This window comes from Punica granatum, chromosome 3 (genome assembly GCF_007655135.1).
Source record: "Punica granatum isolate Tunisia-2019 chromosome 3, ASM765513v2, whole genome shotgun sequence".
NCBI lineage: Eukaryota > Viridiplantae > Streptophyta > Magnoliopsida > Myrtales > Lythraceae > Punica > Punica granatum.
This window is the reverse complement of record NC_045129.1, coordinates 37712879-37733373: the sequence shown is the minus strand read 5'-3', so window position 1 is coordinate 37733373 and position 20495 is coordinate 37712879. Positions and strand designations below refer to the sequence as shown.

The following is a 20495-nucleotide window of genomic DNA, read 5'->3' as shown; positions in this document are numbered from 1 at the left end:
CTATTCTATTCTCCTCAACTCCATGCTGAACTACCACACGTGTAGTCGGACTCAGGAAACAAGAACTACCGGTGCAATCAAGAAAGCTTTGTAGATGGTCGACAACCTAGCGAAAATGAAATCCTGGACTTTGAAGACCAGAAAGCCGACTACACACCAACATGTACAATAGTGAAACAAAAGCATAAATTCTGCATTCCGCTGCAAAAAACAAATTATTTGTAAAGAAAAACACACGAGTTTTGGTTCCACCTGCATCTCCTTTTTCTCCCATTCGTAAGATTATATATGCGGCAATACACATAATCGTAAACAATAGCTTTCTGGAATTTTGGTGTAGCTAAGTTACGCAATTATGGGTCCCATGTGTCTTAAAACCAGACTTCTAGCCAAGGCCAAACAGAGTATAATATCCAGCCTGCAGATTTATTATGGAGTACCGGAAAATCAAAAGCATTTCATGATGATACCTACACTGAAGTTCAGAGTTTGTAACAGTTAACTAGCTTCATAATCTGCCCGACTTCATGGCACGAGCTCTATACAACAGTTTCAAGTCAACGAGAGAGAGAACTTAACTGCTGCTGCAATTCTGGCTTTCATAGACTTTAGGCTCCTCACTTTCTTTCCTTTTTCTTTTCGTTTCTTCGTTTCTTCTTCCTCATAGTGATCTTAAAAAAGATTAACCTCGGTCCCAGCCCAATCAGCCATTTTCTACGTCTGAGGTAGCATGGATTCTTCTTCAGCTTCTTTGGAAGCAAATCAGTGCTGATTGAAATAAAATTTCCTGCAAGGTTGCGATTTTGTTTTGGAATTGCAGCATTCGGGATATCTTGGCTACTATTCGGGCGCAAAATATGTTCACCTTCCCAGATGTGGACTTTATGATCATCAAGGCCTTTTGTCCTACTTAACTGAACATCTTCCATTGAATCAAATGACATGTTAGCAGCTCTCCCCTTGAGGCAGCTGCAAATCTCCGGGAAGAGGACCCGAACAGCAGAACCATTCGCCTTCTCCTTATCAAGTTCGCCCAGAAAGTGGACCCCAAACCCCTTTACCTTCACCATTGAGGATTCCTTGTCCTCTCCTTCCAGGAATTTAAGTGATACCTCCACTTGATTCCAACCATCCCGGATCTCTTCTAAGCTCTGAAAAAGGGGAAAATAGCCCAGCCACATGTGATCCAACTCTAATAATTTATCAAGATTAGTGCCTGAAGAGACCACGGTTTCTCCATTTATGGAAACATTACACTTCAAGATGACCAATGCTGTATCCTTCAAACAGAAAGCTGTGGAAACAATCAGCCCGACTAGTTTTTCACGCACACAAGATTGCACCTCGAAGCACATTGAATTATCCGAACTTCGATATGAGAGCCAATAAGGAATGCCACTTCCGGGGATTATGACTTGAAACTCATTGTCTGTAAAGGATGCCTGCGTTTCAAATTGGTATATAAAAAATGACTCCATCAGAAACATATGCATTTATATATGTGCGTGCGTGCGTTTGTTTATGTGCTTCTATGTCTTTTGTAGGTATATAGAAAAGAGATTTACCTCGTGCAACAAGTTCTCGGTGAGTTGAGTTTCACTCAGTTTGTGGCAGTTTGAAAAGTTAAGTTTGAATTTGGCAGTCGACCATAGATTCCTCATGTGAAGCCTCTCCAAGGACTTGCAACCTTTCGCGTTTAGATAGGTTAAATTTGGGGGAAGCTCTGGCATTTCTCTTAGCTGCTTGCAGTCTTCCAAATGAAGAAACTTCAACTCGGAAAATTTACTAATGCATGAGGGAAGTGTAACCAAGTTATTCCTCGACAGATTCAGATACTGTAGCTTGGTAAAGCAGTTTGGAGCTTCAAGGAAATTTAAATTAGATATGCCACAAGTTGATGCATCAAAGGATTCTAACAATGGAAACCCTGTTTCTATTTTAGCAAGAGAACTTTTATACATCGGGAATTCCTGAAGCCTGGTGCAGCCTTTTAGATAAAGGTCCTTGATCTTCTGCAGGCTATATATGTTGGTTGGAAGAGCTTTGAGGTTTTTGCAGGAGTTTAATTTAATGTATCTAAGCCCAGTGAGGTTTTCTATAGAGGAAGGCAATTCTTTTACTGCAGTACATGAGATATCAATGCTTTCAACACTTTCCATCCTTGCCGAGATATCTGGAAACTTCTCTAGATTCGAACAGCCACTGAGGTCTAGAGTCTCAAGTGATACTAATCTCAACTTTGCGGGAACTCTTCTGAGGTTGGAGCATCCTTCAAAACTCAACACGACAAGCTTCTCTAGAAAGCCGACTGATTCGTGAACACTAACTAAACTTGTGCAGTGTTTGACAATCAATTTCTCAAGGTTTGGGATTGCCGAGACGTTGGGAATCTCACATAATGAATCACATTTTGTTAATTCTACGATTGCCAGATTCAAACACATCTGCAAACAATAAATAAATGGTCATGAGAATATATAGCTTGCCAATTATTACCAGTGGATGTAACGGAGTTTGTGAATTACCTTAAATCGATCCCATAACTGTGTGATTGAGCCAGAGTGCAATCTAAGCATGGTAAGTTTCTTTGGACGGAAGTCTGATGGCAGAGAAGGTGAGGGATAATTATTCCACTCGAGCCACCTCAACTCATTCGGGAGATGTTTGGGCCCACTAGAGAAACAAGCATTCTTGATGATGAGCAATCTGAGCCTCTTCATATTTGCAAAGGCTTTAGCATTCAAGACTCTCTCGTTGGCCCTGGGTATGTTCACCAGCATACCCTCAATTGCATCAGTTCCCTAGAAATGCAAATTTTTGTAATGTGTTACATTAGAACCAATGAAGATAACCGCTAGTTACCTCCACATATGAAACTGATCATAAGTTGCAAAATGAGTTGCCACTTACAGTATTTCCTTCTAACACTCGCAGAACATCTTCATGAAACCAAAGCCTGCTGCGGTTTCCTGGATTTGGCGATTCTTGGCGAACTATAGCTCTACCCATATGTTGCACCAAATCATTTATGGACAGCTTGTTGCCCTTAATATGTACCAGAGACTTATCAACAAGGAGAGGAATTCCGATATCCGGGTATAAGTTACAGTTGCTCAGCACTTTCACAACATTATCTTTATTCTCTCCGCTAAAGAAAGAGGCAATGTCGAGGAATATGGCCTTCTCATGATGTCCCATAGCATCAAAGTTTGCTTTGTATATTTGACGAATCTCATCATGAGGAAACCCAATATGTTGAAGTGCATCATCATTGTGATCACATAGTTCATCTATCCTGTAACTTCTGTCCACGCCTTGCACAACTAGTAAGTGCTCATCTCTAGCCGTTATAATGATTCGACTACCTGGGCCAAACCAATCACGGCTACCCGCCAATGCTTCAAGCTGATCTAAGTGATCCACGTCATCAAGAACTATAAGAACCCTTTTGTTATGAAGCCTTTCCCTTATCAGATTGATCCCTCTAGCAACATCAAACACCTTCACATTATCATTGTTTCCTAGGATTTCGATGAGAAATATTTCTTGCAACTGTACCAGACCATTGCCACGCTTCGAAGTTGCACTGACATTTGCTAGGAAGCTGCTACCTTCGAAACTTTCAAACAGTGAATTATAGCAGGCTTTGGCAATGGTTGACTTAGCGATTCCACATAACCCGATCACACAAATCTCCAGTGACCCATTACCTAAGAGTGATTTCAACTCATTCAAGAGAGAGTCCATTCCAGTTGGGGGCTCAGTAGTGTATAAGAGGGTTCGACCTACTCTTCCTGAGACATCCTGTGCTATTTTTTCAACAATTTCCGACTCATACCTGTTTGTCATCAGAATGAGAATCAACAACATGTCATCAATTGGTTGCCTACGTGATGTTATGTGCAAGAAGCATTGCTTGATCATACTTCTTTAGTGTCAAATGTAGCTATCAGCCAAGCAGCCTAAGAGTTTTATCGAACAGAAGCTCCTAGATAGAGTTATCAAAAGTTGCTTATAATCTGGAAAACTTGATGGAAATTGACTAAACTGAGTTATTGGCATGGTTTACCAGTTTCAGGACAATCCTTTTTAAGAACTGAAAGAATGAGAAAATGTCAAATCAAGCAATGCGAAAGAAACTCAGCAAACTTTAGAGAACAGATCGGTATGCTGGAGAAAAAGACTAAATATGATGAGCCGATGAAAATAGTGAGAAGACAGTCATAGTTACCCTCTGTCGAACTTCCATCCAAAGATATTAGAGGTTCTGAGCACTGCGTCCCGCCACTTCCGCACCTTCTCCATGTCATCCTTAAACCTTTCCTCGAACACCTCCATTGCTCTTCCCAGATCTCCTTTTCGTTCCCGCAAATCCAGTGGCTCAACCCTGTAGAAGACCGGGATTATCGTCTTCCCCTTCGATTCACTGCATTCGACTATACTCGCAAGCTCATCCAAGCACCGGGAGGACGTCATATAGTTTCGGGAGAATACAACAATCAAAAATCTAGATCCTTTAATCGCATCCAGGACTGCAGCAGCGATCTGCTCTCCACGCCTCGTCTCTTCTTCTTCCATGAATGCGATGATCCCTGTCGAAAAATGTCATCACAAGATCCCCATCTCGTCTCGATCAGATCTTTGTTTGTTCTCTCTCAACCAAAATACATCTAGACAAACCGATATACAACCAAAACAATACGAACATCTAATAGTCACATCTGTAGCAGAAATATCAGTTATCGGGGGATACCTTTTCTTTGGAGATGGCTGCAGAGATAGCCGGTGAACGTGTCACGGGTGTCTTCGTCTTCGAAGCTGAGGAACACATCGTAGCTCCACCCAGTGGCCATAGAGGAAGAAGAAGCCATGAAAGTGGACGAAGGCTGCTTCCTCTTCTCATCCCAACATCGTTTCAGCAGTTGACTTTAGAGGTTCTGTTCTGTCGCCTTTTGCGTAACGGAATATTATCTTACGGAAAATGGCCCAAAAGTAATAAAAATTTCAAAAAGGTCCTCGAATTTTATCATCAAATATCTCAAAGAGAATATTCCTAGCTCTTTGCAAATATTAATCTAACTCTTTATAAATAAAATCCAAGAACAATTGATTATATATCGCGCCACCAATTTTGACTAAAAAAAAATTGTTTTCGTATTCATGGATATTTTCTCAGATTAGCTGTTTCTAATTTTATTGGCATAAATTTACTATTCATTTTATTTTCTCTTATGTGCAATTCATGAAGTCCAATCTCTTGGGAATAATTATAATTATAAATTGCTTGTTATGTAAGTGATGGAAATTCGTGTACAAATTGTTCTTCTATCCATAACGACGAATGTGGCCAAATAAAGCTCGTACCATTTAGCTTGATTTCTTTTATTTTCATTCTTATATATTGCGAGAAGTCAAATAAATTACTAGCTTTCTTTGAAATTTGTTTTTTTTTTGGGTAAATGAAATTAGTATTTTGTTAAAATGTAACGTGTTTATACAAATCATTTAATTATTGGCGTTATCAATATACGATCGAGTCAAATATTCTAAATTAGAAATGAACAATTATCACCAATATTACAATGAAATTGAGAAGACATCAAGCAACTGTGAAATGATTAATGCATCACACAGACAGAAAAGACTTATAAGTTGGGATTATAATAATTGAAATGAAAGGGTAAGAAATAGACTTGAATAGTGCAAAATGAATATATATATATATATATATATATAGCAAAGCTTCGATTCTCATTTAATATATAGATTAGGTCACAGATTGACCAAGCTTATACATTATATGGCAGAAATATCATCTGCTGATTTATTTATCCATCTAGGCAACCGCTGCTTTTGAGAATGTATATCCGATCCTAAAGCACACGTAGTGACCCATGCACGCATTATTAACCATATGTTGTGAAACCAACCCCACAACTGAAACACTTAGCACATGAAGTGACTTCTTCCGCACATTGGGAGTCACATGTTTTGAAACCGACAATACTGTAACACCTAGCTATTTTATCATCACTTTTAAACATTGCCCCTGTTATCAAGTACTTTCGACCAAAGATATCTTCCCAGAGCTTAGTGGTTTGTGCCAGTCCAATCTTGTGCTTATTATCCACTGGACTATCAGAAATGTGGTCATTGTGGCTAATGATCTTCCCAAAAATCGGCTTGAGATCATCACAGTATGAAAGAGGATTCAGTTGGTGAGAATGCCAGATGAGGTCAATATCATAAGTTGGAACACAAAAGCACTTAACATATCTCTCCTCGTTTCTCTTAATGAGGTGCAAAAATGCTTTGTATCTAGCCACGGCTTCCTCCAGATAGCAATCATCATTGATTATCGACTTTGACACCTGAAAAGAGGTGAAAATTGAATAACTCTAAACATATAATAAATTGGCTCATTGCTTAAAGGACCAAGCATCATTATTTAAAAACAAATTTTCTTGAATTACCTTATTGAAAAATGAACATTGTCTCTTGACTGCTGCGGTTAGATCATATTTGAACCTTTGAGCCCCCATATTGATGCAGTTTGTGCCCATTAAAGATTGACAACATTGTTCAAAATGGTATGATTCTGTGGGATACATATGATTCCAAAGCCTCTCGGTCTGTCTCATGCTAGTTCCTTCTATAATCGATGACAAGACATTTTGGTTGTCGAGAATTCGCCCATAAATCTCCTCACAATCAATCTTATATTGTACCTGAAACAATGAGCTCATACATTTTAATCTTGAAACATGCAATTATCAAAGTTGTGACAAAATAGTATCAAAATAATATAATTTCATTTTATTGGATTTTACTGGATTAAGTCGATGGCAGTGCCATATCCATTCACAGTCAAGAGGCACGACCAGGGGCTCTTTCAAGACTAAGGACTCAGTGTTCTTCGCAAGCAATGGAAGCCAACAATTCTCATACCTGAAATATATATAAACATCGATCGTAACTCAAGTAAGGAAGTTAGAGAGAATTTTGTTAAAATTGTCGGGGGACTAAAATTGGAAACAAACCACGCACAAACATAAATTATGAATTCTGCAACTGCTAAAGGGGGTCATTCATTTATAAATATTTGGAATTTCGTGCGTAGAAGTCTGCAGAGAGCATGGCTAATTGAATGAACTATCAATGAAAATCAGTCATATTTTTGAACCAGCAGCTAGTCTTTTTTATGGCATGTAAGAACAGATATTATCGCAGTGTCCATTCAAATTTTAGCACAAGATTTATATTCTAAGTGGCATACTCCCAGATGATTGTTCCAATGCACTTTTTACCTATAAACAGCGTAATGCAGAGTAGGCCCATCATAGAGGCAACCAATACTATCCACGACAGCAAGAAATCGAAGTTGCTGCTTAGCGGCTTTCACGAGGTCTACACTTACGGAAGTCTCTTGCGCTTTGGACCACTCCATCTCATGCGCTGCTTTCCCCATTTCAGATTATCAAATTGTGGATCTTATGTCTATAGGTTTTAATGTATAGAGAAGAAGATATATATATATATATATATATATATATTCACTAAAAAGTAGCAGCTTCAGTTTTTTTTAATAGTAGAAATTCAACAGGCTAGAAGGTAATTCATGTGTTACAATAAAAAATGTAATTCAAGGTTATGGTAATCACGTAGTACTCATGTTTCCTTTGCTTCTTGAGGTTGACCTAAAAGTAACAACGAATAAGGATAAGGGTTAATAATAATAATAATAAAAGTATAAACATTTCACATTTTAACAATTCTAGCACAAACTTTTTTTCTGAACCTAAAAATGCAAAAACTTTCAATTTGATAACAATTCGAGCACAACGTTAAAATTTTCATTAATTTGGACGGAATCGATGCCAATGAGGGTGTCGGAGTTCTCCCGATCCCGAGAGGCGAGGGCTTCGACTCCGGCCACAACACCCTCAATTGGGGTCGCCGGTGCCCTCCACCCCAACTGGGGTCGTTGGCTCCCTCAGTGCCCCCGATTCCGTCCAAATTAATGAAAAATTTGACGTTGTGCTAGAATTATTATCAAATCAAAAGTTTGTGCATTTTTAGGTTAAGGAAAAAAGTTCGTGCTAGAATCGTTAAAATGTGAAAAGTTTGTGTTTTTTTTGTTGTTAGACCTAAGCATAAAGGAGAAAAAGTTATTAGTTGTTTAATATTAAGAGTAAAATGCGCTTTGCCCCCGACCTATGAAGAGAGTTTGAGTTTGTCTCCTAACCTTTAAATTTTTGCGAAGTACCACCCAACTTTACCGGAAAGTAAGTAAGGTGACCCCCCAATCAATTTCTGACCAAAATTTCGGCCAAAAGAAGGCACATGCCACTCACATGTCATATAGAAAACGGTAAAAGTGTCACCCCCATTAATCACCGATCCACTTACAGCCTTCTTGCTCCGACCAAATCCAGAGGAGCTGCCACAGCCACCATCTCGCCAAAGATCATAAGATTCACGTTTTTAGTGTGATTTTTTTCCAGCACTAGCTGAGAAGTTTGTCTTGGATTTCTATTTTTGAGTGATTCAACCCAAAATTTCTTGTCCCAGAAAGATCCCTACAGTATGGATATCAGTTTTGTCATTCCTCCAAATTTCTTATTACTGATTGAGTGTTCTGTTGTCCTGAACTGTCTGATTGACATTCACTAGAGTACTGACGTCTCCCTTTAACACATATGAAATTTATTTTTCAGTAAGTGCTTAGTATTATGTGTCAGTATTTTCTTTCTTTTTTTTTTCTATTAGCGCCACATGTTCTACTTATCCTTCCACTGATATTGACCGAGGCCTGACCTAAGGTTGGAATGGGCTGTCTCAGAGATTTTGATCATAGCCCGACTTTCAATTCTTGAGAGAATTGAGCAAACAAATACGAAATTTTTTGAGAATGGTGAACCTCACTTTTATGTCTATGCAGTATCTAGTCTCCCACTTCCGTTTAATGTATTCACAAGCTCGTTCATGGTCTTGAAGCGTGACCATGCTATCGATCTACGAAATATAGTCAGACTCATTCTTTCAAAGATTAAAGATGTCAGATACTTTCTCTGTAATAAGTTGGATGACCAAGAGAGAGCCTGAAAGATCATTGAACTATACACTTACTGCTGCAAACCCCAGTTGATAAATACACAAGCAATCTGCAAAAGATAGAGCAGATGGGGTCAACCGGTGGGATGGTGGCTGCGGTGGCTTCTCTAGACTTCGGTCGGGGCAAAAAGGCAGTTGGTGGATTGTTAACCTAATTAGCAAATTGAACGACCCTTGTTTTGGTTTTGCAGGTAATTAATTAATGAGGTGACAATTTTGCTCTTTTGTATACGACATGTGAGTGACATATGCTCTCTTTTGGCAGAAATTTTGGTCGGAATTTGGTTGAGGGGGTACCTTTACTTATTTATCAGTTAGGTTGGGGGGTACGCTGCAAAAATTTTAAGGTCAGGGGTAAACCCAAACTCAACTCATAGGTTGGAGGGCAATGTGCATTTACCTCTAATATTAATAATTAATAGTGCTTCATCCGAATGCATGGGATTATTATTTGACTATATATTTTGTATGATTTTATATATGGATTATTAGATAATAATTCCGTTATACTGTGCATGACATAAGTTAATATTTTAGATTAATTAATATTGCGTTCCAGAATTTCTTAGTTCAATTATTGCGGTAGATTGACAAATGTCAACCATATAATAAATAAAAGTGCTTAATTATTGTCATGGGTATGTAAAAGGTTAGGTCATGAGAAGATGACGGTTATTTGAAAATTTGAGCGATCACGTTAATCCTCCCTTTCCTACATATCTATATATAATAATAAAAGTCGGGACAACGCATTCAAAAGCGTCACTTAGGATGAAGAGGGCTTCTCTTTGCATGACTTTTCGGGTGACCACCAATAACACTGTCACAAGTGGCGCAATGTTGTGATGACATCTCGCTTCCGTAACCGAAGTAACCTGTAGTGGAAGACCAAAAGACTAATTTATGATGAATCTATTTAATTGCCACAGTGTTGTCTTCCATAGACCATTTCCACGAAAGGGATATGAAGTAATGTGGAGTAGTGCTTTTATTTTTCCCTAAAGGAATTTACCGATTTGTAGGAAACTATTAGGGAATTTCATAGAAGAGCTTTTGAGATTTTCGATCTAAACTTTGAGCGAGTAAAAAATTCCTACACTCTTAATATTTGTTACATAAGTCATCATACACACACACATATATATATATATATATATATATTTTGCTAGATGCATATATACATATCATTTACAAGTATTTCTCTATTCACGATATTAATCAAATATGCTTCATATTTGCGTATTTAAATAATATTAAAAGAAGAAAATGGTTGGACCCAATAATACTAGCCCGGGCACGTCATCCAGTTATATATAAATTCATGAGTTCTACATGAAGTTCCTTTTAGATCACTCCAACTCCTTCACATGGTTATTTGTCAAAACAAGAACTCCTTATGGAAAATGTAGGTATTTCTTGTCTTTACTTGCTGAGAATTCTAATTTAAAATATCTTGTTTAATTTAAAATTAAAAATGACTTTAGAATCTACCAACGTGGGTTGATTCAAGCGATTTTGCGTTTGTTCCGCTTAAGAAAGGTCTTGATTTCGAATCCTTATGAATGCAAAAAATCAACAATGGAAGAGTTTTACTGTTTAGTGGATCGGTTGAGCTCGACTGGATTAGTCGGGCCCAATCAGGCTTCTGAATATCATGATTCACACCGAAAAAAAATGACTTTAGAATCTCCATCATATATAAAAGCAAACGAGATTTTTCTATCTCTCGCACAGTCACCTCCCAAAGATACAACGTCATGAAGCCACGTCATCTTTTATACTGTTGAAGACATATATTAGCTGCTCACATACAAAATTTATTATATTATATTATATTATATATTAGCAGCTATATGTAGCTGTCATTTACATCGAAACCTTTACCATTATATTTCTGTTTGCAACGACGTTTGATGTCTGTGCGGACTTTATATATATATATATATATATTGTGTTGCATGCTCATCTAGTATTAACACCATTCTTATGTCAATTTGATGATTTCAAAATTTCTTCAACAGGTTTTCTCTAACTTTATTATGATATTTTACTTGGAGATTATCAACTTCTTTTGATTGATATATTTGTTCACATATTTTCATTCAATTCATTTTTCACATATTTGCATGAATTTTTTTATTGATATATATATATATATATATATATTTGCTTACATATTTTAACTCAATTCTTTTTTCACATATTTCTAATATCTCAATTTCTTCAAATGAGTTTTTAATTTGTGTATACATGTACAACATTTTTCGCACCAAAATAATTAAGATTTTTATTTGTACGGTTTCGTGTAACGCATGAGTTTTCAAATAAGTTTAAATATAGTCAAAATTATCAAAAAAAGTGTAGTGCAGTGGTGCACGTATTTTCCTAATAACCAAGAAGTTACATATCCGATGCTCGTTGTGAGACTATTCATGTCTCATTATTATTAGAATTTCTATTTTATTATACTAGAATTTCTTGAGTGGTGATTTGTTATCCAGTTTTCTATTTGTCCTCTGAGCTGTGTTTCTCAATTCCGGTCTGAGTTCCGATTGTACCTCTAAGAATCCATTGCATCAACATTCATGTATAGATATTTATGAAAGACTCATACAATTTCTATATTTATCCATATAAATTCAAATATATTAAATAAAAATAATCGAACAATTTTAGAAAAATAAATTTATCAATACTACAATATAATCTTCGAGACATCAAGCTATGTAAGCCACGTATAGAACGATCAAAAGAGGGTGTAATACAGTAGCGCGCACTCTCGCTTCGTAACCAAGAAGTTTCAAGTTCAACATCCAGTAGAATTATCTATGCCCAATTATTAGCTATTAGGATTTCTATTTCATAGTACTAGATTTACGAGCCTCCCTTGTAATAAAAAAAAAACCATGTATAGCACGGATAAAAAAGTAAACTATGTTTACAATAACTGAAACTTTTACAAATAAATTTGAATAGTGCACTGAAAATAGAGTAACATTCTCATTTAATTATCTAATTTGATATAGTTTAAGCCAATAATTGACCAAACTTATGCATTATATAGCAGATATACCATATGCATATTTGTTTATCCAAATATGCAACCCACCTACATATTCAAAGCCATATATTGTGAACCCCACAGTTGAATCACTTAGCACATAGAGTGACTGCTTGTGAACATTCTGAGTCACATCTTTTGATGCCAATAATGCAGTAGCACGAGCACCTTGCTGCAAGATCATCATCTTTTAACAATGCTCCCGCTATCAAGTACTTCTGACCGTAGGTATCTTCCCAGAGCTTAGTTGTTTGTGCCAATCCAATCTTGTGCTTATTATTCACGGGATTGTCAGAAATGTGGTCATTGTGGTCAAGTATTCCTCCAAAAATTGCAGTAAGATCTTCACAGTACGAAAGCGGATTCAACTGGTGAGAATGCCACATAAGGTCGATATCATAAGTAGGAACAGATCTCTCTTCATTTCTCTTAACAAGATGCAAAAACGCCTTGTATCTAGCGACACCTTCCCCAAGATAGTGATCATTATTGAACACCGATTTTGACACCTAAAGAGAGTTGAAAATGAATAAATTTAAATATCAGCAAATCGGCGTGTTGCTTAATTAATGGATGAGAATAGTGTGACAAACCAAGCATAATCACTTAAGCTAAGACACATTTGATGAATTACCTTACGGAAAAATGGACTTTGCCGCTTGACTGCTGCAACTAGATCATACTTAATGCTTGTGTGAGGCCACATATTAGGGGAGTTGGCGGTCCTTAAAGGGTGACAATTTTGTTCAAAATGATATGGCTCTGTGGGATACATATGATTCCAGAGCTTCTGAGTCTCTCCTGTACAAGTTCCTTCTGTGGTCGACAAGACATTTTTGTTGTCGAGTATTCGCCCATAAATCTCCTCACAATCGATCTTATATTGCACCTGAAAGGCCAATATTTCACACAATTTAGATCCTATGCTAGCTAAACATGTAATTACTAGAGTTGTGGCAAAACATGAGACCAAAACGATTGAGTTTCATTTTATTGGTTCCTACAGGATTAAGCCGATGGCAGTGCCATATCCATTCACAGTCCAGAGGCACGACCAGCGGCTCTGTGTTGACTGGGGACTCCATATGTTTCGCAAGCAGTGGGAGCCAACAATGCTCATACCTGAAATATATTTTAACATCATAACTCGAGTTAAGTGTTTAGAATTTTATTGATATTGTGGAGAGCTTAAAATTGGATCTACCAAAAACAAACGTATATTTTGCATTCTGTAACAGTCACTTGCATATATGAATCATTGGAATTTCGTGTATAAGAGGTTGAGGAGAACAAGACCAATTTGATTTAAACTATCAGTTACACAGTTTATTCTGCTGTGATTGCACAGAACTTATATACTGAATGCTATTACTAGCTCCCGCATGGCTCTTTGAATGTACTCTTTACCTATATATGGCATGATGTAGAGCAGGACCATCATGGAGGCAATGGATACTGTCCACGACAGCGAGAAATCGGAGTTGCTGCTTGGCGGCTTTCACAAGGTCCACACTTAGAACAATTTCTTGAGCTCTGGACCATTCGATCTCATGCGCTTCTTTCGCCATTTTAGATTACCAAGCTTATGGATCCTATGTCTATGGCTTGCTGTACGCCTTTTGGTTCTAAGGTTCAGAGAAGGTAGATATATATACATATACGGTCGCTAAAAGAAGGGATGGTTGCATTTACCATATTTCAAGGCAGAATAACATGCATTGTTAAAATGCATTTCATGTGCAATGTATTCACGTAATAGTCATGGTTCCTCTACTTTTTGAGGTTTATTAAAAAATGGCAACAAATAAGAAAAAATGTGAATACTTACCCAAGAAAGAAAAGAACAAATGGGGAAAAAACTCTTTTAGTTGTTTAATATTAACAAGTAAATTCATGAATTCTACGTGAAGTCTTTTTCAGATCAGTCCAACCCCTTCACATGGAAAATGTTGCTTTACGAAGAATTAATTTGTCTTTACTTGCATGAAGATATCGGGCAACCAGGTTTAATTTAAATAGTATAAAATACGCTCTTCTCCCTTGAGAATTTGCTGAACAACATCCAACTCGTATAAGAAATGACACTTCACACCACTGATTAAATTGACTTAGAAGTTTCATTTTGACTTTCAACCTTTAGTTGCCTTTCACTTTTATTCTAGTTCTTTATGTTTTGTTTATTATGATCCTCAGTGCTTTAGGATTTTTTTTTTTATATATCCACTTTGATTTTGATGTTCGGACTTTTGATAAATCTATCGATGTGTAATATATTTAAGAAAAAACTTTCAAAAATAAAAAAGGAAAAGTGAACAATTCACCAACACCCACCAAGGGTCTTAGCGATTTAGAGCGTGGGGTAGCCCTTAATGAGGCCAGTTACTCCTAAAGAGATCAGTATCCTACACTGGGACTCTAAAATCTTGATCTTGAAGATCATGCATTCTGCTGTCTAATATTTAAAAATTTTAAAATAAATATAATATATAAAAGATAACAGCAGTAGTGAGGCCGCCCGAGGTTGCCGCGACTGCCGGTATGGCCCTCGGTAATCTAGGGTTGGGGAGGCAGCAAGTGAGTCTCTCCACTCTTTCGCACTCGCACTCCGCTTGAGAGATTAACGCAGCTAGGGGGCAACCTCACCTAAATCGTCACCTGCTAAACCATCGCCTCTCTTACTCCTTGTATTATCGCTCTCCTTATTTTGATTCTCATCATGATCCTTAACCATGAGCTGGATTAATTAATTCTTCATTATAAGTAATGACATTTTATCTTAAAAATGATTTGACAATATTACAACCATAAAATTGTGAAGAAAGCTACTTCGAAAGAAAAATGAAGGGCAAATTCAATTGATATAAATATATATACACACACAAGCCCTCCCGCACGCACGAAACGCATGCGTGATTGCCCTCGCGTCCTCGCGGAAACTCAATATTTTTTTTTGAGATATTGTTTCGATTTTTAAATAAAATCTTCTGTAAATTTTCAAAAAAAAAAAAAGAATAAAAACATTAAATTAATTGTTGCGGAAGAAATAGGTCGACTGCAGCTTCAGTTAATTTGATTCCAGGCTATCATTCCTTGGGTGCAATAGGGGGAATCATACTTCCTGGTTTCGGGGGAGTTGAATTCCCCTATGTAAGGGGAATGGATTTGAATTTCCCCTTACCAAATGATACGGGGTATATAATGGGGGCCTCTAATCATGTAAGCTCATAAAGGCCCAGTAAGCCTAAACTGAGAAGAAGGCCTAGAATGAAGACAATTGCCGAGGCCACGTATCAGAAAGCAAAGTATATGAAGGATGAAATGGGTCACTTTTAGCGGAGATTAGAGAACAACTCCAACTGTACACTTCCATTATTATTTGTACAATTTCATTGGAGCCGCCGTCTGTGGGAAACTCATGAGGAAAAGGCCGAAATCCGGCAATCTTCAGAGAGATGATTTAGAGGAGATGGAGAGGCGATTGCATGCTCGGGAGAAACCAGGGAAGAGAAGATGATGACATTGAGAAGATGATTGAAATTCCACCATAAGTTGTTAGTGTCCAGATCTGCTACTAAGAACCCCACCGTAATGATTTCCACGATAATGGAAATATTTATGATGGAATGTTAACTAATGTTCTGAGATGTCCATTCCAGGCAGCGAATATGACAAGGAAAATGTTTCTTTAAAATTATTTTGGTCAATTTTCTACATTGTTGGACGTGGATTGTAAAATGGGATTTACATGTGCTTTTGCGGGCACGATAGAGTGTCAGTTTTATGCAATCTTCATTTAGCTCAGTGGCCCGCTTTATGTGCTTATAAAAGTCAGTGTCGTCGGAGACTTATTTCGTGTTCTTCTATTTTCCCTATCGAGACCTTACTCTGTCTCTTGTCTATCGAGATGTCGGCTTTGAAGATATGTTGACCGGACGACGTCGTTAACACTCGCCTAGCAAGACACAAGAAAATCAGTTCTAGCGACTATGCGTACCAACAGACCCCGCAGCATGTCGAGGACGACTCTACAACAACAAGCTCTCGTAGCTCAGTTGGTTAGACCTCCCACTTACATCGGTGTCAAATAGCAAACAAGACATTGGAAACAGCATAGGTTGAGAACATTGGTGGCAAGCCGCAAGGAGCATCGACAGCGAATGGCAAGGTACATCAACAACATGAAGGTTTCACATCAAATAAATGAAGGGACACCAAGGGAGAAATTCCTCTGCGGGACTGCAAATGCACGATGAAAAGGACATCGACAACAGAGAGACCCATCAATGCAACAAAGACCGCCCATTGGAGGCATAAAAAAAGACCTTCGAGGGGCAATTATAACAAAGACCTCCCATTGGAAGCACAACAAAGATCTTCATAGGGGCAATTACAACAAAGACCTCCCATTATTGGCACAAAAAAGACCTCCCATCGGGGGCAATTATAACAAAGACCTCCAGTTGGAGGCACAACAAATACCCCCACCCCCATCGAAAAAAGACTATCAAGGGCAATTATATTACTAGCAAATAGCTCCCACCGGAGGCACCGTCACTATCCCCATCTTCATTTTAAGAATTTTATGAAACTAAGACAAGTTATGGAGATAACATAATACAAAGATCTTCCAAATAGGCATTATACATCCGAGTAAGCTTTCACAAAAGAAAATTATAAATAAGACCCTAATAGGGCAACATGTAAATTTACCAGAGCTCAAGAAATTCAAATAATATAAGATCTCACAAAGAGGAAGGTGAATGTGATTAAGACCCTCAGGGGACAATTAATACACTGACATGAGCACAAGAAGGCAAAATAAGACTTCCCATCAGGGGGCAATTCTAACTAGCATGACCTCACAAGCAAATATATAAATCTCCCACCGAGGGGCAATTCTAGGCGAGCTTCATTAAGATTGTAAAAAAACCCTTGATGAGATCATATCATACAGAAGGAAACAAACCAACAAAATAAATCTATATCATAAAGTAACTTCTCAATACCAAATTAAGGATATTGGAAGCCAAAAAAAAAATCTATGAAATCTATTATCGATAAAAAAAAAAAAGGTCAAAAGAAAGATTTAACAAGGCTTAAAATTAATGGGATAGGTACGACAAATGGAGATATTACATTTTAAGCAAAAAGATGAAGTTTTAAAATAAAATAAAATTTTTAAACTTTTTTTAAAAAAATTCCAATCACTTTCCACACAAAAGATTGCCATGTGACATATGGATGACGAAAAAAGATGAAATTCAAAGAATAACTATACAACCTCGCAATTTCTGCAAAAACGCGAGTTCAGGGGGCAAAAGATATGGGGTATATAATAGGGGCCCCTAATCATATAAGTCCATAAAGGCCTACTAAGCCTAAACTTAGGAGTGTAATGCTACCATATTTACTAGTAAGTAATTAAAAAAAGAAAAACAGTGCACATACACGAATTAAAACTCGAAAGAGATTCAACGATGGACGTTGGAAAACTACTCAAGTTCTCGTTTATTTATTGGAGTTCATGTATATGCGGTTCGGTCACATATATAGATTTACAAAGCTATACACAATCCATAGCAGAAGGACCATATGTCGAATGATTTATCTATATACTATTCAGCCACACACACCAATGTACGAGATGTTTTAAACGACACACTCTTTACTCATATGGAGTCCCCTGCAAGACATGTCGTGCCGCATGGTGGAGGCTGTGGGTCCCCTGCAAGACATGTCGTGCCACATGGTGGTGGGTGTGGCGCCCCTTCAATACATGTTGTGCCACATCCTGTAATTTCGACCTTGTTGTCAAAGCACTTTGTCGATCTGCCATCGCCTTCGAACGTTGATTTTGCCATGAAACACCGTCGACCAAAGGTGTCTTCCCACAGCTTACTGGTCTCTGTGAACCCAGTCTTGAGCTTTGAACTGTCAGAACTGCGGTCATCGTGGTCCAATATCTTCCCGAAGATCGCCTTAAGATCTTCACAGTAGGTGTTGGGAAGGGATGTACTCAACCAAACAATAACGCAGCGATTAATCTTCCTCCCCTTCTAGTGTAATCGAGATAGGAACTAATCAAATCAACCAACAAGCAGTAAAGTAAAAGAACACCAATAATTTTACGTGGAAAACCCCGATGTGGGGAAAAACCACGGGACCAACTCCGAATCAACGATCCACTATGAATGAAGGTTATACAATGTCTTTCATCAAGGGTAAACCCTTGGATCACCAAACTCAAGAGAAACACTCTCTTGGATCACACAAATACTAAATTCGTCACCCACACTGGGTGGTTCACAAAATCAGCTGAAACAGCACCTACAGAGCTCGAATAGAAATTCTGACCGTTCAGAAGTTAGCCCCACGTGTTGTGAAGCTGCTGTCAAAATTTCGTCCCAATCGGAGTTCGTTTGATGTCCCGATCGAGGTTTGATCTCCAGCTGCGCGCTGCCCCTGTTTATCCGATTTTGCTCTGTTCTTTTGTTGCTGCTTCTGCTGATCTGCTGCTTCTGTCTGCTGCTGCCGCACGTCCACTGATCTGCAGCTGTTCTGCTGCTATTTATTCCTCAGCTAGTTTGCTGAAATATTAACCCTAACAAAAATGGGTTCTTGGGCCTATTAAAGCCCGATAAAAGCCCAAAACAATTTGAGCCCAACTTCCTCCAAATTGGAGGGATACCCAACAGTAGGAAACGGGATTTAGCTGGTGAGAATGCCACATGAGATCGATGTCGTAAGTTGGAACAACAAAGCTCTTGATAGACCTCTCATTCTTTATCTTTATCAGGTGCAAAAACGCTTTGTATCTAGTCACAGCTTCCCGGAGAAAGCAATCATCTTGCACGATCGACTTTGACACCTAATAGAGACATAGAAATGAATATTACTCTTGATTAGCAACAAATTGGTTGGACGAGAACGATGCACCAACGCAAGTATTAATACCCAGAACAATTCATTTCTCTTATTCTTATATTACCTTATGAAAGAATGAACTTTGCTTTTTTACTGCGGCTACTAGATCATATTTGGTGCTTTTCTCCTGCCCTATATCAGTGTCGATGGCACCCAACATAGAGTGGCAACATCGTTCAAGATGGTATGGCTCCGAGGGGTACATCTTGCTCCAGATCCACTCGGTTTTTCGTGTGCAAGTTCCTTCAGTGGTCGACAGTACATATATGTTGTCGAGAATTCTTCCATAAATCTCCTCGCAGTCGTTCTTGTATTGCACCTGAAGTCCCGGACCACATAGTTTAAAACTTAAAATATGCAATTAGCAAAGTTACTGAGCATAGACTAGAATAAATCATATGATTGAGTTTAATTTTATTGGTTTTTACTGGATTAAGTCGATGGCAGTGCCATATCCATTCGCAATCGAGAGGCACAACTAAGGGCTCTGTCGTGATTGGGGACAACGCGTGTTTCGCAAGTAGTGGAAGCCAGCAATACTTGTACCTAAATTATATTTAACACCGTAACTTCAGTAAAAATCTAAAATTTATTGATGTTGTTAGAAATAAAACTGGATGTACCAACCAGAGATATATCTATGCACTCGGTAACACCTTAAGTGCTATTGAATTTATCAAAACATTGAAATTTCATGTCGATGAGGCTGAGGAGAGCAAGGTTAAACCATCGAACTATCGATGAAGATCATTCATAGTTTTCAACCAACAACGAAAGTTGTTCGACTCGCTTATGTGAATTAATATATACATATATAGTCTACCTAAGCGGAAATACAGGACTCTAATACCGATCATCCATCTGTACTTTTCACCTGTCTATGGCATGATCGAGAGCAGGGCCATCATAGAGGCAGTGCGCGCTATCGACGGCAGCGAGAAATTGGAGTTGTCGCTTGGCTGCTTTCACAAGGTCCACAGTAATGACAACTCCTTGCGCTTTGGACCAGTCCAACTCTTGTGTGTTGTCCTCCATTCCAAGTTACCAATTAGTAGGATATATCTTATGATGCTTTGGCTTGTGCGCGTTGTCGGTTTGAAGGTTAAGACGATAATATTTATAGTGTCTAAAAGGGAAAAGTATGCGATGCTTAATGGATCAAAGTATTCGGTCGTACGGAACAGGGGATAAAAGATGTACTTTCACTTGCCATTAATTTTTATGTATAGATCATGAAGCTTGCAATGTATCTCATAAAGCATCATCACAGTCATGCGATTATCGTGTCCGATTGTGGTTAGTCAGGTTACAATAACTGACAGCAGAATGCTAGCCGGGAATTTGACACTAGTCGTCTAATTTTAACAAGCAAGGCAACTTCACAAGTTTTATGTGA

At 38.0% G+C, this 20495-nt stretch overlaps 3 protein-coding genes across 5 annotated transcripts; all 3 read right to left on the bottom strand.

The window, feature by feature from the left end:
• Positions 1-367: 367 nt before the first annotated feature.
• Positions 368-4920, bottom strand: LOC116199072 (TMV resistance protein N-like). Its single transcript, XM_031529366.1, has 6 exons — positions 4754-4920; positions 4232-4592; positions 2911-3838; positions 2526-2801; positions 1566-2444; positions 368-1442 (listed from the first exon to the last, which is right to left on the bottom strand). Exons 1-6 carry the CDS (start codon positions 4869-4871, stop codon positions 618-620), a joined length of 3387 nt encoding a protein of 1128 aa, XP_031385226.1. The 5' UTR covers positions 4872-4920; the 3' UTR covers positions 368-617.
• Positions 4921-5732: 812 nt separating this feature from the next.
• On the bottom strand, positions 5733-20261 carry LOC116198975 (glycine-rich domain-containing protein 2-like). Of its 3 annotated transcripts, none has more exons than XM_031529258.1 (4): positions 19974-20261; positions 19528-19645; positions 6474-6728; positions 5733-6371 (listed from the first exon to the last, which is right to left on the bottom strand). In XM_031529258.1, the coding sequence occupies exons 1-4, from the start codon at positions 20132-20134 to the stop codon at positions 5907-5909; spliced, it is 999 nt and encodes a 332-aa protein (XP_031385118.1). In that variant the 5' UTR covers positions 20135-20261; the 3' UTR covers positions 5733-5906. The 3 variants fall into 3 exon arrangements, with proteins under 3 accessions (XP_031385118.1, XP_031385119.1, XP_031385117.1); XM_031529259.1 differs by lacking the exons at positions 19528-19645; positions 19974-20261 and adding exons at positions 6831-6948; positions 7418-7508; XM_031529257.1 differs by lacking the exons at positions 19528-19645; positions 19974-20261 and adding exons at positions 6831-6948; positions 7308-7501.
• LOC116198976 (glycine-rich domain-containing protein 1-like) lies at positions 12091-13816 on the bottom strand. Its single transcript, XM_031529260.1, has 4 exons — positions 13583-13816; positions 13180-13297; positions 12810-13064; positions 12091-12684 (listed from the first exon to the last, which is right to left on the bottom strand). Exons 1-4 carry the CDS (start codon positions 13741-13743, stop codon positions 12265-12267), a joined length of 954 nt encoding a protein of 317 aa, XP_031385120.1. The 5' UTR covers positions 13744-13816; the 3' UTR covers positions 12091-12264.
• Positions 20262-20495: the final 234 nt, after the last annotated feature.

Bases quoted from the DNA above. Each gene is read 5' to 3' on its own strand.
- LOC116199072 (XM_031529366.1), bottom strand. From the start codon at position 4,871: ATGGCTTCTTCTTCCTCTATGGCCACTGGGTGGAGCTACGATGTGTTC. The intron at 2,445-2,525 runs GTAATTCACAAA...TATTGTTTGCAG, and splicing joins AGTTATGGGATCGATTTAAG to ATGTGTTTGAATCTGGCAAT. The intron at 1,443-1,565 runs GTAAATCTCTTT...TTTGAAACGCAG, and splicing joins CCGAGAACTTGTTGCACGAG to GCATCCTTTACAGACAATGA.
- LOC116198976 (XM_031529260.1), bottom strand. From the start codon at position 13,743: ATGGCGAAAGAAGCGCATGAGATCGAATGGTCCAGAGCTCAAGAAATT. The intron at 13,298-13,582 runs GTAAAGAGTACA...AATATATTTCAG, and splicing joins CTACATCATGCCATATATAG to GTATGAGCATTGTTGGCTCC. The intron at 13,065-13,179 runs GTAGGAACCAAT...TTGGCCTTTCAG, and splicing joins ACTGCCATCGGCTTAATCCT to GTGCAATATAAGATCGATTG.
- LOC116198975 (XM_031529258.1), bottom strand. From the start codon at position 20,134: ATGGAGGACAACACACAAGAGTTGGACTGGTCCAAAGCGCAAGGAGTT. The intron at 19,646-19,973 runs GTGAAAAGTACA...AATATAATTTAG, and splicing joins CTCGATCATGCCATAGACAG to GTACAAGTATTGCTGGCTTC. The intron at 6,372-6,473 runs GTAATTCAAGAA...ACCTCTTTTCAG, and splicing joins AATGTTCATTTTTCAATAAG to GTGTCAAAGTCGATAATCAA.